Source organism: Lissotriton vulgaris, chromosome 12 (genome assembly GCF_964263255.1).
Source record: "Lissotriton vulgaris chromosome 12, aLisVul1.2, whole genome shotgun sequence".
Classification (NCBI taxonomy): domain Eukaryota; kingdom Metazoa; phylum Chordata; class Amphibia; order Caudata; family Salamandridae; genus Lissotriton; species Lissotriton vulgaris.
In genome coordinates, this window is record NC_141700.1 from 20,980,098 (window position 1) to 21,003,618 (window position 23,521).

The window sequence follows — 23,521 nt, forward strand, 5'->3', positions numbered from 1 at the left end:
CTGGAATGAATTGCAGAGTTACAACCTCAGCTACAGACCCCAATAGTCAGAAGCAATGCAATCCCACCACATGTGCAGGTATTGTGTTCTCTACACCTTTTGGCTTCTGTCGGTTACCAGGAAATCACAGCAGTGGCAGGAGGGTGTCGCAAAATGCATTTTCCAAGTTTTCACATGTTTCTGGACATCTTGGTTAGCGAAGTGAACCAATATATATCTTTTCAAAATGCTCCCCAATATTTGCAACATACCAAATTAATGTTTTACCAGGGAGCATAGTTTCCAAGTGTAACTGACCGTGTTGATGGCAAACATATTAACATATGTCCCCGCTCTGCAAATACATTCATTTTTTTTTTTTTAAATATATCTTTTATTGAATTCACAGGAGGAAAGAAAACATTGTTTGTACATCATACATTAACACACCTCAAGGGTGCGCGCAATTGTCATGGGATGGATCATATAATACAGTGTTACATCACAGTTTGTATTATTGCAGGATCATATCACATTCAGTCCAGCTGTAATGGCGTTGAGAAGGGGATAGGATAATGAACTTGGAGGCGTGAAGTGTGCGTCGTGGTGGAAGCGTGTCGAGGTAGTAGGGGCTCGGAGGTGTCATCATATTTTGCCTATAACTTTATCTATTCCCGGGAGGGTGGAGTACCACTCCGCAAGGGGTGCAAGGCGTGGGCGGGCCGGGGAAGGCGCAGTCATATCAGTCAGGAGGAGATGCTGCCAGCAGATCCAAGAACAGCATGATCTCGGGGTTCGCGGTCAACCCCGTCGGGGCCGTGGTCTATAGTGTCTATTCCACTCGCTGTGTCGCGGTCCTGCCTGGGGGAGGCGCCATTCGAGGGGGTTTCCTGTGTCTGGCAAGCTCTATGGAAGGAGCTTAGCATTTCGTCCCACAGAGTCACGATTGGGAACTTTCTCAGTCCTGCTGTTTCCTCGTTGTGGAGAGTGATGCTCTCTGCTCTCGCCCAGTTGTCTAGGGAGGTGCGCCAATGTTCCTCTAGGGGCGGTTCCGCTCGTTTCCAATGTTTGGTTATGAGCCTCTTGGCCGTAAGTAGGCCCAGGTCCCAAAACCGGGAAGGGACTTTATTATGTTTGGTCCTCTTGTAGAGGCCCAACAGGCATGCCTCCCATGTGTGCGGTATTGGCATGGCTGTGCTCCGCTTGAGTAACGGCAACACCATCTGCCAGTATGTTTGAATCCGTGGACATTGCCACAGCATGTGCAGCAGGTCCGCCCCCACTAGTGCGCATCTCGGGCAAGCTACCACGGCGCCTGGGAAGTATTGGTTAATTTTGTCTGGTGAGAGGTATGCTCTGTGTAATATGTAAAACTGGATCAGTTTAAAGCGTGCGTTGCGTGGGATGAGTTTGGGGGCCGCTGTTATTATCGCCCATTCCTTGTCCATCCAGTCTTTCCCCCTGTCAACCGCCAATTTGTCTCGCAATGGCTGTAAGGTATGTTGTGAGTGCGATAGCAGCGCTTGTGTCAACCAGTGAACCACGTGTGAGCCGTTTCCCATTACGTGTAAGCATTGTATTAACTGGTGTGTGGGAGGCTCCTCTGTAATGTTTCCCCATTGCTGTGTGTATGCCATGATTATGGAAGCGTGCTGTAAGAACTGTCCCACTGGTAATCCCGTGTCTTGGCGAGCGTCGCGAAAGATATCAGGGCGCCATCGGCGTATAGGTCCGCCATGGTGTCCACTCCCGAGCGGGTCCAGTGCTCCAACGCCGCCTCCTGCAAATATATTCATTTATAGAAATAGATACATCTCACACTCACTCAGGTAGCGTGCGATGCCTCCTGCATCATATCGACCTTGTAGCCAGATTCCCAGGCAGCACACAACTCTGTTCCGCCACAGGGGGATACATACCCGTCTGTCTCAGGGTGACTTTGACGATGGCTTTTTACTTGCAAGAGAATTGCGAACTCAATTCGTACAGTGTCCAAAAGTGTGTTTGTAATGTGCCCTAAAGGTTTCTGCTTCTCTTACTATTTAAGGAGACGGGGAGCCTTTCGCCCTTGGATTCCAACACCAGACTTGAACCCAAGAAGTGAACTACAGCAGAGCACGAAAGACGACACAGTCAACAACAGAGCGTGTCTTTGGTATACCGAAGTCTAGATTCAGATGCCTCCACAAAACTGGTGGAGTACCCCCTTTACAGACCGGGGGCGTGGTGTCTAATCATGGCCACATGTGCCGCTGTACACAACACCGCCACGAGGAAGGGTCTGCACAACATCAACAGAGCCGGATTCAGACTCCCATGAGGAACTGCTACCCCTCGACACACAGAAATCACCAACAACTATTTTGAAGGTAAAAGCGTTGAGCACGACAAAGATACCTTTCATTCAGGTTGCAACAATGTTACTCTTTATTATCAGCTGTACCCACCGAGGATGTACTATTGTGTCAACAAAGCAGCAAAGTAAACAAACACAAACCAGTGGCCTCATCATTCCGAGTGGCTATATGGTTTTCTTCTTGTGTCCTCTGGTGCCGGTTGCCTTCTCAGCAGGACTGGGCAGTGGAGGAGGGCACACGTCAGTCCCTGATGGGTTTCGGCGTGTCCGTCTGGTGCAGCATCCTTCTGGCACTGAGGTGAAAGCCGTCTTCACTCTCAGGTGGCGGCAAAATGTTGGGGACAGACCGGTCGTTCATCTGTATGTATTCATGGACTGCGGTCGCTTATACCAGCCCACGCACAACATCTTGGCAGCAGTGCCCTCGTCATTTTGTATATTGACAGTTCTCCTGGCAAGAGTGGCTGTGTCTAATGCCAGTCGATTGTTTGATCGAGTGAAGGCATCATAGCGTGCCATGCGCTGCGTCTTTGCAGACGTTGCTCCTTCTCCATGGCGGCAAACCCTCGACATGCTTTGCAGACGCCTATTAACCGCGTTCATCCGTTCGGCTTCCAGGCACTGCATTGGCGCGATGGATTCCTCCAGGCCACCAAACGACGGAGAGCCGTCTGCCAGGTCTTCGGAGACATTATCACCGTGGACTGTTGGTTGCTGGACTCTACCGTGTCTGTGTGTCCGGCCCTCAGATTCAGTTGGGTTCCTGCTTCGAGGCGGCCTATCGTCACCTTCCTCAAAGTCTGGTGGTGGTGAGACATTTGCTCTCCTAGTATTTGGTGTTGGAGTAACGAGCCCACGTGGGAGGTACAACGTTGCTGCCCGCCAGTTCCACGTGTGTGTCAATCGCTTCCTCAGACTCATTCGTTTCAGACACTCCTGGGTGCGATGTGTGGAAATGTAGGTTTACAATTATTGTAAATAAATGGTTAAAGTTTATTCATAATATTGTTGTAAACTAGGATTTATGTGTTTGTGACACGTAGATAATGTACAGGTATGTGGTACTGTAGTTAGCAGCAGAAAGTGCACCATGTACCTTATATATACTACAACTCCCATAATACACTGCCAAAATACAGCATCGACTCACTGGCGTTTGTTAGCTAACCAGTTGTAATTGAGGAATTACAAATAATATTTGATGGTTAATAATTAAAGGGAAAAGGACTTCCCTGGGTGGAGCAAGCGGGATTGGAGCGGTCACTGTGACACTTCCACCATACTTTCAGGTTCAAGTGTCCCCTCGATCAGCGAGTCCACTGGAGTGGAAGGGGGTGCTAGAGTGTCCCCCACCTGTGCCATGACCCTCAGTCATCCTGCTGGCGACCTGCTCTTTGGTGATCGATCTACGGTCATACCAGTGTGTCCTGCTCTGGTATGGTTCTCTGGGTGACACCAAGGGAGTTGACTTTCTCCAGGATGTGGTTCCATATTTTGTTTTTCTGGCCCTCGGGACCAGTGAATGATGCTTTCATGGAGATGGTCTATGTGGGCCACACACATTCCTCTGTTGGAAGCTCCAGCAGAGAACTTTACTTTGTGCTTTCTGCGGCCAGAGTCCTGGTCCCCGTCTCCCTTGCACAGGGTGCTCACGCAAGAGCACGCCTTCCTTCCAGCGCCTTCCTAGGCTTCTGGGTTGTGGGTTGTGGACACACCCCGTATTTCTGAACTTTCTGGTCTGACATCAATCTGCGTCCAGAACGCAACTTTTCCAGATTGCGATTTTTTATTTGGAAATCATAATTTAGCAATTTCCAAATTAGCGATTTCCTATTTGCAATTGCAAAATTTTAGAAATCGCTATCAGTGGAAAATCACTATCAGTACTCCTACATACATTTCATTTTGCGATTCCCTAACAGTGATTTGTAAAAATTTGCTATTTGGAAGTGGCAAACACTTTTTCTTATATATGGCCCTATATTCCGATTAACTCGTACCCCCCAGCACCACTGCTGGGGGTGTGTCTTTAGCTCAGCCAATCTTGGCCTCAAGGAGCAGCAGGGGTCCCTCGGTTTGCCCACACGGCACAAAGGGTCAACCGAAGTCCAGACACGGAAATGGCGCCCGAACTCGGAGTCACACATGGGGATTCAGTGGTGTAGCAATAGCCCCCGCAGTGCGGGGAGGCCCGAGCTCCAGGGGGCCCATTCAGGCACTGACACAGGAGGGCCAAAGCTCCAGACTCGGTCAGGGGCATGGCAGGTCCCCTCTATGAACTTTGCAAGGGACCCCCTCAAGTTTCATTACCCCCACAGTGGTGATAAATATATATATAGATCTATATCTATATCAGAACAAGTCCTGAATCCTCAGACGCCAGAAACAGGTACAGACCACAAAAACGTGCTCCAGGTCAGCAATTCAGTGCAAGAATCTTTATTCAGTTATGGTGTTCTCCAGCATGACGCGTTTCGGCTGCAAGGAAGCAGCCTTGATCATATATATATATATATATATATATATATACATACACACACATACATACATACACACATACACACACATGCATGCATACATGGCCCTCGTCCCACCACACATTGGATGCTTGGCTTCTCTGGACCCACAGTGTGGCCAGTCCATGTAGCCTGGTGTTCAAGCTAGGAAGGCAGTTTCTCTCTCAGCACAGGCGTGAGTGTGTGAGTGAAGGGGGTGAGGGAGAAAAGCAAGGAGCGAGGAAGAGAGAGACAGAGAGGGAGAGAGAGAGAGAGAGCAGGAAAGCACAATTCCCGGCGCTGGCTCATCAGGGCCGCTTCAGTCTGGAGATGCGTCTGCTCTCCCTGGCACGGTGCCAGGCGCTCTCTAGGGCTCAACTACGGATCTTGGCACGAGCCCCTAACCGGAAGGCACAGAGAGCGAAAGCTTTAATGCACAGGAGGAGAGCCGAGCACAACTGTTCCAGGCAGGAGGGCTGTCTGCACGGGGACTGCGATGGGCAACTCTGCTGAGCACGGATACTGGGTACCTGCGGTACACACATACAGTGCCTATGGAGGACGGCACAGACCTGCACGAATACTCTATAGCTACAGTGGGTGGTGTAGCCCCACATGAATACTTGGCACCTACTGTGGGTGGTTCTGCTCTACACGGATATGAAGGTTCCTGTGATTAGCAGGTCTACGCAGTGGAAACTAGGGCCCTGCATGAATACTGAGCTATCTGCAAAAGGCAGCTCTGCTCTGCATGGGTACTAGGCTACCCGGGATAGGCAGCTCTGCTCTGCATGGGTACTAGGCTACCTGGGATAGGCAGCTCTGCTCTGCATGGGTACTAGGCTACCCGGGATAGGCAGCTCTGCTCTGCATGGGTACTAGGCTACCCGTGATAGGCAGCTCTGCTCTGCATGGGTACTAGGCTACCTGGGATAGGCAGCTCTGCTCTGCATGGGTACTAGGCTACCCGCGATAAGCAGCTCTGCTCTGCATGGATACTAGGCTACCCGCGTTAAGCAGCTCTGCTCTGCATGGATACTGGGCCACCCGCGATAAGCAGCTCTGCTCTGCATGGATACTAGGCTACCCGCGATAGGCAGCTCTGCTCTGCATGGATACTAGGCTACCCGCGATAGGCAGCTCTGCTCTGCATGGATACTAGGCTACCCGCGATAGGCAGCTCTGCTCTGCATGGATACTAGGCTACCCGCGATAGGCAGCTCTGCTCTGCATGGATACTAGGCTACCTGGGATAGGCAGCTCTGCTCTGCATGGATACTAGGCTACCTGGGATAGGCAACCCTGCTTTGCATGGATACTAGGCTACCCGCGACAAGCAGCTCTGCTCTGCTCTAATACGGGAGCCCCTGCGATGAATGGTGGGCCCTGCATGGGTACCAGGTCCCCCGCAATAAGCAGCTCTGCTCTGCATTAATACGGGGGCCCCTGCGATGAATGGTGGGCCCTGCATGGGTACCAGGTCCCCCGTGATGGGCAGCTCTGCTCTGCCTAAATAAGGCTCCCGAGATGGGGGGCCGTGGTGTAGTCTCTCTGTAGAGTGAAGTGAGACGGTCTCGCTTGCTCTGCAGCGGAGGGTCCTCACCCCCCATCCCCCGCGGCGGCACTGCAGAGGTGTCAGCCCGCGGCCATTATTGATGAACAGTGTCATGGAAATGGAAGAAGGCCTGGGCAGATGACAGCCCATGGAGAGGAGACATTTAATGGGGGTGATGCAGGTTTAACAAAACGGAGGCTATGAAAGCGTCGCCCCCCCCCCCTCCCCCGCCACAAGAACTAAACCCCAATAACTCGAAGAAACCAATCCGGGCCCCGCCCCCCTCCAGATGGTGCTACAGAACATATAATATTGATGTCGAGGGTCACACGTCACGTCAGAAATACTGTAAACAACCAGGGGCCCTGTAGCTCTGTCTTACAGGGGAAAGTGAGTTTCAACACTAATCCTCTGTGGGTCCCGGAGTAGCGTGCTACTCGCCGAAAAAGCGCTCGTCAGGGGTAGTAAGCGCTATATAAATGCAATTACAATACAATACATAGTTAAGAGATTAAAAATCAATAGGTGCTATAGACATGTTACTGTGAATACACAAAAATTATATACATGGTGCAAGAGTCAATACGGCAAATCTGTCATAGGTCTACAATTTGATTATTAGTTCAGAAGTAATGAAAATATAGTATTTCGAATATAGCAGCTTAAAATATTAAAATGCGGACACATTGACACATCATAAAACAATAGAATTATGCAGCCCATATATAAATTGAGTCAAATACCGGGCGCTCCACCAAAACGGTCTACACTGTATTCATAGAGGCACGGGAGCGAACGGCCAGTCTCAGGAAGGTGCTAACACGAAGAATGACTTTTACCCCATTGAGCGTGTCAATCTCCCTGTATGCTTCCCTAAAATCAGCAATGTTGTGGGCCTTAAAGAAAGGGATTAGCAGCTGCTTGCTAACAATTTGATAAAACTCACAAAAAAATTAAAAGTGTTACATAGATTGGCTGCCACGATTTCCACAGGGGCAGTGCATTTGCAAAAAGATTAGCATTGAAGCCTAGGGGAAAACAAAGTAAAGATTTTAGGGTACCAGCCCTAAGGCGAAAGAGGAGGCTTCGTTCCCACCGGAGGTTCAGTCCAATGCCCCACCCAGCACCACAACACACTAAACTAGTGCTTAGGGAAGGGGTCAAGGCACCTTCTACAGACAGAAGACCTAGTTATAAAAGGCACAGACTAAGGGTGCGGATTTCTTTTTACCGACACCGCTGCTCCGGAGGGACCACAGATGTCCCTGCACCCGAGGAGTGGGAAGGCAGAGGACAAGCTGTAGATAATGTCTCCCTCCCCCCACCCTCCCCCACCCAGGCCTGTCAGTTCTCCATCAGCCTCCAAGGAACTCTCATCAAGGTGAGCGGCTTAGAATAGGTCATTTAGCCCGGCCTGTCATTGGACCACTGAAGCCTGAAACTGTTGGCGCTCAATACTGTGGTGAGGGAAACAGCCTTTACAACGCAACTGTTACAATGCATGCCTTTACATCTAACTCCAACACCTTCCCTACTGTTGCACATAGTGGAGTTGGAATAGAAAATTAATCTATTCTAACTTCCAGCGCCGCCCCCCCCCCCCAACAGAAAGTCAGAGTAAAAGTTTGCGTTGCAACGGCATGCGATGTATTAGCATGTGTTGGAACGTCACATATTCCTGTGGTGACCACCTACACTAGGGGAAGTGGTGCCCTCGCTGCACTAAAGTGTGTACATTACTCAGATAGGACCTCCAGGGGGGGGGGGGTCTGGTAGGCCAGATGACCCGTAGTAGCCAGTAAAGAGCGTCAGTTGGGTAGGATGTGCTGAACAGACAGACTGACCAGGAAGCTGCCGATTTTCCTGCAAAGTAAACTTGAAGGCCTCCCCCACCTCAAGTTGAAAGGAATATTATGTACTTCAAAAGTGGTTTTCTTCCTAGTCGGTGCTCAGAAGTACGAGTAGGAACATCAAGCCAGGATCCTGGACTTAAAAGCTTATGCGGAACCTGGGAGGTTTACAAAATACCCTCCTCAAAGGCTGCTGGGAGATGGACAGGCTCCACTCGCCCGTGTAGTTAGACCCACTACGTGGGAGTAAAGGGAAAGACAGCAAAGAGCCAACAGGTCAAAGAGTGGAGGAGCCCAAGCGCCAACCAGTCAATGGGTGGTGGAGCCCAAGTAACCACCAGCCAATGGGTGGTGGAGCCCAAGTAACCACCAGCCAATGGGTGGTGGAGCCCAAGTAACCACCAGCCAATGGGTGGGGGAGCCCAAGTAACCACCAGCCAATGGGTGGGGGAGCCCAAGTAACCACCAGCCAATGGGTGGGGGAGCCCAAGTAACCACCAGCCAATGGGTGGGGGGAGTCCAAGTAACCACCAGCCAACGGGTGGGGGAGCCCAAGTAACCACCAGCCAACGGGTAGGGGAGCCACAAGTGCCCAATAGCCAATGAGTTGGAGCACAAGAGCCCAAGCGCCAACCAGCCAATGTGTGCGGTAGCCCAAGCACCAACCAAGCCCAGGGTTGGCCCCGGAAAGCCCCAGCTCTGCAAGGACCAGGAACACACAAAGATTGCCAGTTTATTGATCTATGTTCCCATCTGTGATCTTTGGTGTAAGCTCTCAAATTGCATCTTGTCCGTGTTATTACCCTTCAGAAATTAAATATAGCTTTCTGTTAAATCGGATTATGCTCAAATTCGAGAGTCTGCTCAATTTCTGTTACAGAGAAAGTAAAGCAGGTTTGCCCCAGCACAGAAAATAAAGCAGGATAGAGTTAAAATGTGTCCGACTAGTACATTAAATACTCACTAATCCTGTCTATTAACCTTCAGACTAGAAGGATTCCTTACACCCCCAACCCAGAGCCTCGGGAGCAATGAAATAATGCTGGCACAAAATTGTATCTGCAAGCGGCCACAGGATATCAGCACAGAAGTTTGGAGACTCAGAGTTTCAAGATCATCTGCCAGCAAAATCTGGAGATTTATTGCCGGATATAGAACCGCGATGGGAACAAACTTTGCTCCCTCTCGCGCCAACCTATGTAAGGGCTGCTTGAAGAGGGAGGACATCTCTTCAAACAAGTGACTGGATCTCACTCTGTTGATGGGATACCAGGGAAGACTGATTGATGGCAATTATTTGAAAGTTACGAAGGAGCAATTTAGGAGTTATGAACAGCGGCCAAATAATAATTAAATAATGTATAGTTTATTACAATAAAGAAAAAGCATTACTGGATGTAGGATTTTTTATTACTTTTTTTTACCACTATGACAAGCTACGAAATGGATATACTAGTAATGTATAATGGTACACCAAGAACAGAAAAAAAAAAAATCAAAACCCTTTTTCAATTTGTAGACTTCAACAGAAAACTAAAAATCCAAATTACTTTAGGAGGGAAGCAGCAATATCAACAGTAGCAAGCCTCAGAGTGAACACTTTAAAACCATCTCACTAAAATCAGGAGCTGGACAGAAGGAAACCGGTGGAGAGATACAGAACAAAACAAGAACCAAAAAAAAGACCTCTTTAAACTGAATAATAAATATAATATTTGAATTTAGCGATGGCAGACTCCAGTTTACCGAATGAAGTGAGTAACCTTTAAAAGAGCACTGATTTTGGCCAATAATACTACAACTCAACATTGAATAACTGGTAGCAATTGGATAACAGGATTTTCAAGTAATTGTTAAATGTGGTACTTGTAGCCAATGAGTGGCAAAATTGGAATTAACAAAAATGTGTCAAAAAGATAATTTTATTTAAACAGTTATGGCCTATGTAAAGGTCTATTGCATGCACATAGTAGAAAGTACATTACAGTCAATTACTGCAGGAAAAAACTCTCCACATATCTTTGTGATTCATTGCAGACAAGAGCTTGTAGACTGAAATTTCAAATAGTGAAATTCTTTGGTCTGGGCTTCATGAGATCCCCACAGAGTGTCAGGATCAGAAAGTGCAGGCGAAGAATACAGAACACGGAGGTACCAATATTAAAATACAAATATCTCAACAACCGCGAGAGGCCACGACTGTCCTCCCACAGAATAAGATCAAACTTAATTTGCACCACATTAGCAGACTCCTCAAGACAGGGTCCATTCTGAGTGTATATAGAAGACCAAGAAATGTATAGCAAATGACACATACATTATATACTTCAGCAGGGCCACACACCGATACATAAACAAAACATTCCAATGGAAAAGTTAGTCCATAGTATAAAACTCTTCAGTTCGGTTAGTGTGGCGTGGTGGTGACAAGTGCCCGCGTAAAGAGCTTAGAAGCAAACAATACAACGCGTCTCTGAAAGAAGATCATGTATGAGGGGAGCCTTCAACTCCGATTCATAAACAAGCTTCACTCACACTCGCCAATCACAGATGTTTACTCAAGTCCCTTTCGATGAAGGGTCATGGAAAGCTTCAAGGTGCAACAAGTCTGTCTTGGCTAGAGGAGGAAACATTTTCATCTGAAAACAATCAACTAGATTTGGAGGAATAAAACACAGAAGACTGCTTCCAAGAATGTCTGTCGACAATACCGTACGGCGACCAACAAAGTGTAAACCACATCTTGAGCTCCAGCCGGTCAAACTTAACATCTTGGAGTGTGAACTAGCCAATGTTTAATGGCAACCATAATGGCAGGATAGACATTTGTTTAAGGGACACGGAAAAGTATGAGAAAATAAGTTTGTGAAAAATAACTTTGCTGTGTACCATTTATGGTTATAGAGGCCCCCGTAAAACACTATGCATTTTAAGAACTTTATCTTAGAGACTGAGCGTGTGGCATATTTTTGGTATGGTGCTTTTTCTCTGTTCCGCTTGCATTTCATTAACTTCTCACTTATTCCATTTTGGAAACTTTGCTTTATGTACTTCTCATGTAGCACAATTTCTGTCTACAGGCTTTAACACAGTGTAATAACATTCCACCTTTAAAGGTCTATTAGCGATAACATTTTCACAAAAAATAAGTAAGGCCTACTGCAAGAATTATAAAACTTCTTTAAAATAAGTGAACAGACCTAGGGCCCCTGACATAACCTTTTCCAATGAGCCAATCAGACCCAAGGCTTTATCACTGGCTTTTCATCAGAAGTTTACCAACCCTACTGGCATCTGCATTAGTTTTCCTACAATGCAACCACAGGCACAAAGTCATAAACTGCATTTGGACAACATTCAAGTGCCAGAAACATACACTACGCTTCCTAGAAGGACAGAGCAAGGATTCTCAAGGTGTAATTGTTTTACCACTAGGATTTGACAGAGAGTAACCACAGCCAGCCTTGGTCTACGAAGGGAACCTATGAGATGACCTCAAGCAAAACACCTGTGCAGAAGCCATCGCAGTGCATGACAAGCCACCAGAAAAGGAATATTGACATTTACATATGCTTTTCACAAGAAGTAAGTCATAGCTACTGACTGTTGTAATATAGCTCAAGAGTGGTACTTACCGGAGGCCGGTTTTGCGGAAACATCCCTGCGGCAGTAGCCGGCGGTCAGTGGCGCGGTGGCCGGCAGCCACAGAGCAGGCTCAAGCAGAGACGGTCAACCCCGTGTCCAGTGACCAAGTCCCCACTCTGATCAGGAGAACCCCGCGTCCAGTGACCAAGTCCCCACTCTTGGATCAGGAAAACCCCACGTCCAGTGACCAGGTCCCCGCACTGGGATCAGGAGAACCGCGTATCCAGTGACCAGGTCCCCGCACTGGGATCAGGAAGCGGCTGCAGCTCAGGGTAGAATCTAGAAGGCAACAAGGAGCAAGTTAGTTGAAAACACAATGACTCTTCTCCCTCTGTCCTCCCGTGTCCCTCTAACCCTCTCTCACTCACTCACTCACTCAGCTCTCTACCACCTCAGAGTGCCCTGAAGCAACCATCGCGACTGAACGCAGGCCAGCAAACATAACCACTGTGTACACACAAAGGTACACAAACACACCGAACAGACTCCTATGCCTGCAGCATCCCGCCTCGTCTCTGGCACGGCTCGTCGATGTGGATGTGGATGTGGATGTCGACTCGAAGCCGTGCGCATGTGCACGAGGTGCTGCGCAGCGCCGCGCCTGGCTCCCGGTCCATGGCTCGGGCACCATGATGTCCAGCTAGGACTAAAGGTTCACCCCGCGCCCCACCTATGAGGCACCTGCTGGATAGAACCCAAGCCGATTGCACAGTATCAATGTCGCACAGTATCAATGCAGCACAGTATCAATGCCGCACAGTATCAATGCCGCACAGTATCAATGGCGCACAGTATCAATGGCGCACAGTATCAATGCCGCACAGTATCAATGCCGCACAGTATCAATGCCGCGCAGCCAGTAGGCCTGGGCAAACTGGATTTACTCGAGTGATCAGAGTACTTTTGCGTTACTCTCTTGATGCAAAATTATTGAAAATTACAGGATTAGGCCAGCTCATGTAATTAGGAGTTATTTGGCACAAAAAGCCTACCAAAAGAGCACAGAAGCCACAAAGTAATCGAGCGCCAGGGGGTTGTGGCGGTTACTGTTCGCATTCTGTTGCACTTTGCACCATTCTCTTAGCACAAAAAGGATACTCAGATCTATTATGAATTCAAGGGAGCATTTTGTGGTTAAAAAAAAAAAAAAAACACACACACACACTAAAAGCTGGGTTACGCTCCTCGTGTAATTCTGCGTAATTTTCTTGTAATTTCAAGTTTTTATGCTACAGCAAATGACATGAGTTAGGCCCACCACTAGCACCCACCTTCCTCAACAGCCAGCCAGTCGCCATGTCCTACAGACAAAACCTTGAGAATGGACAGTGGATATGAGCACCAAGATATAGCACCAATCTCGTATCGACCAAAAGTAATAAATAATTCAAAAGTACGTCCAGTGTGCCACTTGCAAAACCGGTACCCTCTGTCCAGGGGCACCTCACGTGAAACGTGAATCCAAAATGTTTAACATCAAGTTTTAGGGCACCACTCCAATCATATACAGTCAATTCCAATTTTTCAGATTCCACATCCAATTAAGAAGTCTTGATATTTTCTCAATTCGTTTTTTATTTTCTTGTACTCAAAAGAATCATCAGCCAACGCGTTTCGTTCTGACCACCAGAACTTCTTCAGGGCGTGCGTAATTGTAGAAAACACCAACAGTGAGTGCCACTGATATGTATAGGATCCTTCCAAACAAAAATATTCCAATCAAGATATATGGATGAGTATAACTGGCTGGCTTATTGTCACACAGGCAGTTAGTAGCAGCTGTTGGTCAACAATTATGATAGTTCAAACATCAGACAGACATGTCCACGCCATCCGCCCCTCCTGACCATGTCCACGACATACGCCCCTCCTGCCCATGTCCACGACATCCGCCCTTCCTGCCCACTGTCAAGGACATCTGCCCTTCCTGCCCACTGTCAAGGACATCCGCCCTTCCTGCCCACTGTCCAGGACATCCGCCCTTCCTGCCCACTGTCCAGGACATCCGCCCCTTCTGCCCACTGTCCAGGACATCCGCCCCTTCTGCCCACTGTCCAGGACATCCGCCCACTGTCCAGGACATCCGCCCTTCCTGCCCACTGTCCAGGACATCCGCCCCTTCTGCCCACTGTCCACGCCATCCGCCCACTGTCCAGGTCATCCGCCCTTCCTGCCCACTGTCCAGGACATCCGCCCCTTCTGCCCACTGTCCAGGACATCCGCCCCTTCTGCCCACTGTCCACGCCATCCGCCCACTGTCCAGGACATCCGCCCTTCCTGCCCACTGTCCAGGACATCCGCCCCTTCTGCCCACTGTCCAGGACATCCGCCCCTTCTGCCCACTGTCCAGGACATCCGCCCCTTCTGCCCACTGTCCACGCCATCCGCCCACTGTCCAGGACATCCGCCCTTCCTGCCCACGGTCCAGGACATCCGCCCCTTCTGCCCACTGTCCAGGACATCCGCCCCTTCTGCCCACTGTCCACGCCATCCGCCCACTGTCCAGGACATCCGCCCTTCCTGCCCACTGTCCAGGACATCCGCCCCTTCTGCCCACTGTCCACGCCATCCGCCCACTGTCCAGGACATCCGCCCTTCCTGCCCACTGTCCAGGACATCCGCCCTTCCTGCCCACTGTCCAGGACATCCGCCCCTTCTGCCCACTGTCCAGGACATCCGCCCCTTCTGCCCACTGTCCACGCCATCCGCCCACTGTCCAGGACATCCGCCCTTCCTGCCCACTGTCCAGGACATCCGCCCCTTCTGCCCACTGTCCAGGACATCCGCCCCTTCTGCCCACTGTCCAGGACATCCGCCCACTGTCCAGGACATCCGCCCTTCCTGCCCACTGTCCAGGACATCCGCCCCTTCTGCCCACTGTCCAGGACATCCGCCCCTTCTGCCCACTGTCCACGCCATCCGCCCACTGTCCAGGACATCCGCCCTTCCTGCCCACTGTCCAGGACATCCGCCCCTTCTGCCCACTGTCCAGGACATCCGCCCCTTCTGCCCACTGTCCACGCCATCCGCCCACTGTCCAGGACATCCGCCCTTCCTGCCCACTGTCCAGGACATCCGCCCCTTCTGCCCACTGTCCAGGACATCCGCCCCTTCTGCCCACTGTCCAGGACATCCGCCCCTTCTGCCCACTGTCCAGGACATCCGCCCTTCATGCCCACTGTCCAGGACATCCGCCCCTTCTGCCCACTGTCCAGGACATCCGCCCCTTCTGCCCACTGTCCACGCCATCCGCCCACTGTCCAGGACATCCGCCCTTCCTGCCCACTGTCCAGGACATCCGCCCCTTCTGCCCACTGTCCACGCCATCCGCCCACTGTCCAGGACATCCGCCCTTCCTGCCCACTGTCCAGGACATCCGCCCTTCCTGCCCACTGTCCAGGACATCCGCCCCTTCTGCCCACTGTCCAGGACATCTGCCCACTGTCCACGCCATCCGCCCACTGTCCAGGACATCCGCCCTTCCTGCCCACTGTCCAGGACATCCGCCCCTTCTGCCCACTGTCCACGCCATCCGCCCCTTCTGCCCACTGTCCACGCCATCCGCCCCTTCTGCCCACTGTCCACGCCATCCGCCCCTCCTGCCCATGTCCACGACAGATGACATGGAGATGATAGACAACCAGGCTTGCTTGTATCCAGTGTCAAAGTGAGCAAGGGACCCACGTCTGGGCACACCCTGCCGACTTAGGGCGAACAAAGCAAACACAAGGAGATGAGGGGCATCGAATCCCGCCTCAGGCGCCATCTTGGGCTCTGTGGCCCCCGCCATCGCTGATGACGCATAAACAGCCCTGCTGTCACCCCCGGCAGCGCTTCACACCGAGACATTCACGGAGACTGAAAGATTTCTCACCTGTTCTCCCCGTGTTTGTCTTCCTGCTGCTTACTGAACTCATGTTGATTTTTGTACGGCGCAAAGAAAATATTTTATTGACACCAACCATTTTAATCAGTTTTTATTTTCATTTATTTCTGCCTCTGGGCTACATTTTAATTCTAATTTCAAATGCCCCCTCCTCCTAGGTGGAAGACTTCTGGGAAGGGTCCACTGAGCCCAGCGCCATTCCAGAACAGCAGCCTTCCAGGCACTAGGAGTAACGCCAGGCTGGAGCACAAAGTGCCCTGTCACTCTCCACCACTCATCTGCCCACTTTTATTTACCCAGAACATTTGTGCCACACTGGTATACCGCTTCTGGATACTTCAAAGTGCTGGAGGAAAGTTGGTGTTAACTCCAAATGGTTAAGGGGGGGGGGGGGTCTACTTGTTTATAGTACTTCCCGAATGAATGAAGCTCTAGAGGGGAGGGGGTCCACTTCCTTGTCAATTTCCTGAGCTGGGGGATCGCGCCCATTTCGGCTCACTTATTTTTAAGACAAGCATTTGCAATGCAATAGGTCTCGCATTCACACGATTTTGAGTTATTGGCATTGTAAATGACAATGCCTTCTATTTATGTTTTGGGTTTTAAAACAAATACAAGACATTGTTATTTACAATACTAATAGCTTAAAAAATGCAGTGAACCTCCCCATCTACACCAGCAGAAAGGGCACTTAAGATATATCAGGTCAAAGAGCAAACACCCCGAGTGGCGCAGACGAAAGCATCTCAAAATACTGAACGGACAGCAACTTCACCTGAAAGCAGACATTGATGGTCACAAAATGAAGGGACCTGTGCACCGGCTGTATTTCATCTCAATGGAAGAAACAGGAGTTGTCAATATAACGCACCCAGTGTCCTACGTAGCCTATGGCACCGAGTACTGTGCTCGACCTATAGGAAAGGAGACGGAACTTACTTATGAGTGTTTTTTTTGGCCGCCCAAGTTAAAGTGCAGAAGGATGAACATTGTATCATAATTGCATTTATATAGAGCTTACTACCCCTGACGAGGCGTCGAAGCGCTTTTTCGGTGAGTAGCACGCTACTCCGGGACCCACAGAGGATTAGTGTTGAATTAGTATAGTGAAATATGCAAGTACATTTTAAGTGGTGGATAGGTTAGTCAGTTATTTGGATTTGGAATGATAGCAGAAGGATAGAGGAGGACAAAGGTTTGTATTTATGTAGCGCTTGTTGACGCACGCTATTCAGGAAGACTACAAAGGATTAGTGGTGAATTAATATGGTGAAGTGAGAAGTAATTTCAGTGGTGGATATTAGTCAGTTACTTGGAGTGAGAAGGATAGCGGAGGGATAAAAGGGGAAGAAAGATTTGCATTCATATAGCACTGGTTACCCATGATGGGTGTTGAAGCGCTTTTCTGGCGAGTAGCACGCCACTCCAGAACCCATTAAGGATTACTGTTGAAAATTAGTATAGTAAAAAAATATGAAGTAACTTGCTGCCCGCTCGACAGGTTGATCAGGATTTGTGACCTTTATATGAAGCACAGACATTTTACACCAACAAGTGTACTAACTGAATAACCTTGTGGTAGCCTTCTAGTTCCTCTAAATGCAGCTGAATGTCTGGCACTGTGTGATGCGGACTCTCGCTCCACAAGGAGTATCCCCTCACTTCCTTGTTCCGACATTCCCTTGAGGCATAGTAACCTCTGAGTGGGAGAAGTGACCGAGGCTGACCTTACCACAGCTGCAGGGGCTTCCCTCTCTGCACGCGAGAGGCTGATGGTGTTTGTAGAATTAGTACGTTGGATCGCGCTGCAGTATAGCACATTTAACCCTCCAAAGCATAGGGTCCAACGGTCGCACCAGGGCCAACACTGCCTTAACACAGAGACCCGGCCACTACGATCAGCACCTTCCGACGAGCAACAAGATTTCTTAGCTCTAACCTAACGAAGAACTACAGGCACGCACTCGCAGCCGAGGGGAAACGGCCATTACAACGAAGCCTTTACAACGAAATCGTTTACCACGCATGCAGTACAACGCATGCGTGGTTAACACGAAAGCCTTTACCACGCATACCTTTACTACGAGGTTTGTAGTAAAGGTATATGTGGTAAAGGTAAAAAGTAAAAAAAAGGGGGGCTTGGGGGGGGGGGGTCTCCCCCCCCAAAAAAAGAAACTCACCTGAAGTCACGTCGGGTATCAGCGTCGTTTAAGAGAAAACGGAAAAAAAACTTCCGCTTTCTCTTAACGACGTAGGACGTCACCACGCTAGTAATTGTGGTAAATGTTATGCGTGGTAAACGAATTCCGTTGTAACGCATGCGTGGTAAAGGCATGCGGTGCAACGGAATTCGTTGTAACGTCATATATTCGCAGCCGAGGCGTCACGCACTCGCAGCCGAGGCGTCACGCACTCGCAGCCGAGGCATCATGCTGCCGACCCGTAGTACAGTGTACAGTGCGGACGGGATGACTGAAGGATGGCGCGCCTCCCTGCTCCAATTCTCTTACCTGGATTACTTCATCCTTTGCAAATAAATGTGGCAGACAACATGACACAAATTTATTAGGTCACCAAATGCTCATTTTTTCCAACCTGAAAATACATAACACTCATGATAGGTGCTGTTACTAGGCACGGGAGATGAGTGATTCTCCCACACTCACAGGACGTTGAGCCGAGGCTTGTACAGGAGAGCTTTTAGGGAGAGGTGTGGCGCCGCGGCAAGGGAGACGGACGCTGGAATCTGGGGATCACGGTCCGATCCCCAGCTCCGGTGGCAGGTTAACCCAGCACCATGTGACTCTGGGCAATAGCTTGCTTAATCTTCCCGACAGCCCCCAGCGCATGACCCTTACGGGTGATTGTTCGCACTTTACAAATGTGGATTATTATTATTATTATTACTACTACTACAGGGATATCACGTTCCACAGACGGCACATCCGGGTGTTACGTCACATCCTCTCTTCTCCCGATAGTTTACCCCCAAAGCACTGCATGAGTATGCTTTTCGCAGTGCCTGTCGAGCTTACCGTTTTTTGGCCAAACGCATAGCAAGAGAGGCATAAATTATAACCCTTCCCACCTGCACGTTGTGTGATTACCTCCAGCTGGGACCCTTCGTGCTAACTTTAGTGGAGACGATTGCAGCGAGCTCGCTTTGTGCGAGACTGGGAAAATGTATTTCCCCAACCTGTAGCACGTTAACGCTCGCCGGTGCTGCTTAAGCATGTATGCCACACCATGTAAAACACTGCACTCCACGAGCGCGAGCCCAGTCACTCTTATGCTGAAAACGTCCCACTCAAATTTGTTCGCACGCCTGATCTCGCCAAGTCAGACCTGCCCCAACACCCACAGACAGGGACAGCCGGTCCTACAAGGCATCACCTGGCGACCATAGAAAACGCCCACAAAGAGGGGGGGAGGGAGGGGGTAGGGGGCAAAGCTACATCTTGCTATAACAGCACTCGACCACGCAGCCCTTTACAGGCACAATTGCCCGGCCTGATATCCAGGTGGACAGAACAACCCCATGCAAGGTAATGGCCTCACTTACTGCTTAGACCCGACACCCGCAGTGCCACAACTGTGCGAGTGGATCCTCAACCATAGAGCCTCCAAGTGGAGCGGGCCGAGGCGTACAGCAGTCGGTGGTCCCACCAAGTACACGCAGCGCGAGCACAGAGGCCCTGGCATACCCAAACCCACAGCCCCGCAGACCGAGGAGTCGCTAGAACTGGGGAGTGCCTGGGTATTGGGAACAGAGCATAGCCAATTCGACGAGGGCCCAGAGCAGGGGGTGGGGGGGGGGATGCCTCCAGCGCCCATGGACCCCACAACTGGAAGGGTTGAAGTGAGTGCCCGGCCCAGCAGCTGGCCTGAAAAAGTCTGCGCCCCCTTAATCCTCCAAGGCACTGGATGACTACCACCCGGAGAGAGGCGAGCCAAGGGGTGACCGCCCCCATTAGTGAAAAGTGGGTGGGGGCACACGAGACGACCGAAGGTACCAACCCAGCGGGCCTCCTGCGGGGCCGGACCAGGGAGCTTGCAGTTGGGATGGGGTCAAAGCACAACACGGAACGCACGCGGACAACAGGAGGGGGGCCAGAGGAAGGAGAACATGGACAACGGGAAGGGGATGTGTACAAAGTAAAGCACAGCACTGACACCAAGTAGGAAAGTACCCTACCTCTCTGTGTATGTAGCGCCACTGCTGTCCCATTGCCCAGGGCAAAATAACAATGCTAATAGGAAAACAAGACTTCAGAAACATGATCCGTCAGTACACCCCTCGTAAAGATGAGAAATATCCTCACGACAGCCGACAAGCAAACGATCCATTCCGGATAGGCAGTCCCAAAAGGAGGCAGGGCGGTAACAAAGAAGCCTAATTTTCAATCTGAGGCCACCGTTTTGCATAAACGATAATGCCAGCCAATGAAAATGAGGGGCTGGGCTTCAAGCCCCCTTCTGAAACCTCCTCGATCACAATGGCCCTCGCACAGCGATCAGCATATTCGTACTGCAACACAAGGCGAGATCTAAAAACTGTAGGCTCCACATCTGATCACAATAGTGTGCAGGCCACCACCCTCTCGTACTCTGAGCCACGCAGACCCTCCCACCCTTCAGACTGTGCCCGGGCAACATTCAATTACAAGCAAATGTGCAAACATTTCGTACCACGCAATTCCCTCTAACTTTTGTCTCATCCTGGTGCGCGCCTTTATACAACTTTAGTAAGGCACTTGAATTTCGCAGATAACTCGAGTCAAGAGACATTTTCTGATCAAACCAGTCTCCCCAGTCAGAATGTGGGGGAGGGGCAGATAGCAGCACATCATATTTTACAACTAAAGCATAATTTTGTGACATTTTCACAGAATTATATATAATTTGCGAAAAAAAAAAATACAGAGCATCGCAGGCCCCAGCCAGAACACACTTGGCCTGAATCGGCGACTCTCTGGCCTAGTAGTAGATGCATTCTGCACCCCCCCCCCCCTCCCCTTACTGAGGCATTACCAAAAAAACGGTAACGTCTGCGGTCAGCACTTTTGGAAGGCTTTTCACTGGAAATATGTCTTTTAGGTTACATACATGAATAATGCAGAAAATAATGTAAGATTTCCATATAAATCAATCTCATTCTGCTGGCGTTGAACAGCTGCAGCAGAACGAACTGCTCAGAGCCCCAGGTTTGAAAAGAAACAGAAGTCTGCAGTTGCAACCTTTCCTAATCTAAGTGAAGAAATGACATTCTGACTGCGCCTGCGCATCCCCAGTCAAGAGGGCAGGGCTGCCTCCGCCACTGGTCTATGCCTCACACAACCACCAGCTAAAGTCACAAAAATCACCAACGCCTTCAAGCCCTGTAAATATGATATGAATTACTGCACAGAAGCCAATTCAGGAACTGAAACTTATTCAGCAAGCATTAGCAAAGCCAATAGGCCTCGCAAAAGCCTGTAAAGATAACACATAAAATGAAAGACGCCTTTGGCGCACCAGCCCTTAAGAGCACTACCTTTCAGGTGCGCATGCGCACACGCACAATGCTGAGACTGACAGGGCAAAGAACCAATGGCTGAAGCGGCCTCATCCATGATCCAATCCTGTGTGTTGTGGTGGGCAGAAACCAAACTCTAATGACAACTGGCCAGATCCAAGGATGATGAGCACTGACCCAAAGGCCCCAGTAGGCGTTTGTTATTAGGTCTCGCCTCTCAATGCGCATGCGCATTGAGCGGAGCGAGACTATAGGGTCTTAAACAGAGGTTTAACTAAACTGGCGATTTGATGTTGTGCCCGTGCGCTTTTAGGTCAATGCGCGTGCACAGCATCAAATCACCAGCCATCTGTTCCCCAGCAGCTCTTCCTGCTCCGGAATACTCTAAGAGTTCTCAAGAGGTACATGTGCTCGGGGGCCACAGACATCGTGCCTGGGCCCACATAACCTTTAAATCTTGCCCTACAGGTGTCCATCCACACTGCATGCACTGCCTTTCCTCGTGACCCACGCACTACAGAACTATCCTCACAGCCCGCCCCACACAACAATGCTATCACACTGTATGCACTGAGCAGAAAACAGATACCATTCCTGCTGTCCCAAACACAGACAGCTATCCATCAGACTGTCTCACAAACCGAGAGCCATCCACTGTATGCACCTCACATGGAGAGCTAACCTTCATACTGTCCCAAACTGAGGGAGGTACCCGTCAGACTGTCCCATAAACAAGTGACTTTCCCACATATCAAAGAGCTATCCCACTGTACACATAAATCTACAAAGTATCCCACAGGCAGCTGAGCTACTTGTCAGATTGTTTATAAATATCATGGATGTTGCACTGTATTCTTGACGCAGGCCATAAGTTGGCAGGGTATGCTCAGACGTGGGTCCAGTGCTCACTTTGCCACTGGATTCAAGCAAGCCTGGCTGATGAGGGGTGTTAGCCCTAAACCGGTCCCAGGATGCTGGTTTCCGGTCCAGGGAAGGCATGGCTTGGCAGTTCGGGCTGGACTGTTCCCATGAGAAACAGGGTCAAGACTGATTTGCATATGGCTGGGTCTGAACTGGGGTGGTGAAGTGAGCTAAAGAACGGTGACGGATTAAACCCAGATCTGTGACTGGCGGCGAGTGGTTGAAAGGTTTCAGCGCTCTCTTGCTATGACAGGGCCCTGGCATTAAATCTGTATTAAAAAAGCCTTGCTCCCAAGCAGTCACATCACCGTTGTCTCTGTCTTGCTCACACATCACACCTGTAACTGTTGACCCCACTACAGTTACCACTGAAGAAACTCACAGGGCGCAGCGTTACCGTTCTGTTGTGATGCACACAACATAACTTGCCGACCACTATTACACAGCAGAGCCCCCCTGTCACTAAGCTGGACAGCTGAAGGTGTGTTCTTACTACTGACCCCAATCAAAGACCCCTCCTTTCAGAGTCTGCCTCACCTTAAAAGAACAGCTCCCCTGGGAACAGAGGGTCCCAGCATGTCCTTGCCAGGCACTGGCTGAGGTCTCAACAGACTGGCGCAGACAGCAGCGCGGGGGCCCAGCCTCAACTCCAGGCCAGGCACCTGCCTCCGTTAGAGGGTTCACCCTCACATCACCAAGGACACAGTCACGCCAGCCTCCATTATAGAGGGTCACCCTCACATCACCAGCCTCCATTAGAGGGGGTTCACACTCACATCACCAGCCTCCATTAGAGAGGGTTCACCCTCACATCACCAGCCTCCATTAGAGAGGGTTCACCCTCACATCACCAGCCTCCATTAGAGAGGGTTCACCCTCACATCACCAGCCTCCATTAGAGAGGGTTCACCCTCACATCACCAGCCTCCATTAGAGAGGGTTCACCCTCACATCACCAGCCTCCATTAGAGAGGGTTCACCCTCACATCACCAGCCTCCATTAGAGAAGGTGAAAACAAAATGGGGCTGGCTCTAATCAGCAAGGCTGAGCCTATATCATAAACAACAGAAGGGGGTGCCAGTGCTGATAATAATAAATGAGAACTGTAATAAATCCTCCACTAACTGAAAATCAGATTCAGAAAAGGGAATGCTTCTTAGTCGCATATGTACATTATCTACAACAAGAAAAACGAAACAACTGGAACTGCCTTAATATGAACACAATATTTGCAATGTGTGTTGAAAAAATAGAACACTACCAAAGGTTTTACAATTTCAAACAATCTTATCAAATTCGATGAAAAAATAGACAGTGT

General features: G+C 49.9%; 1 protein-coding gene across 4 annotated transcripts in view; it reads right to left on the minus strand.

Moving 5' to 3' along the window:
- LOC147673082 (transducin-like enhancer protein 1) overlaps positions 1 to 23,521 on the minus strand; it is a 190,306-nt gene that overhangs the window by 143,168 nt on the left and 23,617 nt on the right. For all 4 annotated transcript variants that reach the window (XM_086946771.1, XM_086946770.1, XM_086946769.1 and 1 more), the window contains exon 2: positions 11,871 to 12,159. In XM_086946771.1, the coding sequence (XP_086802897.1) occupies positions 11,871 to 11,894 (24 nt within the window). In that variant the 5' untranslated portion in view covers positions 11,895 to 12,159. The remainder of the gene's footprint in view (positions 1 to 11,870; positions 12,160 to 23,521) is intronic.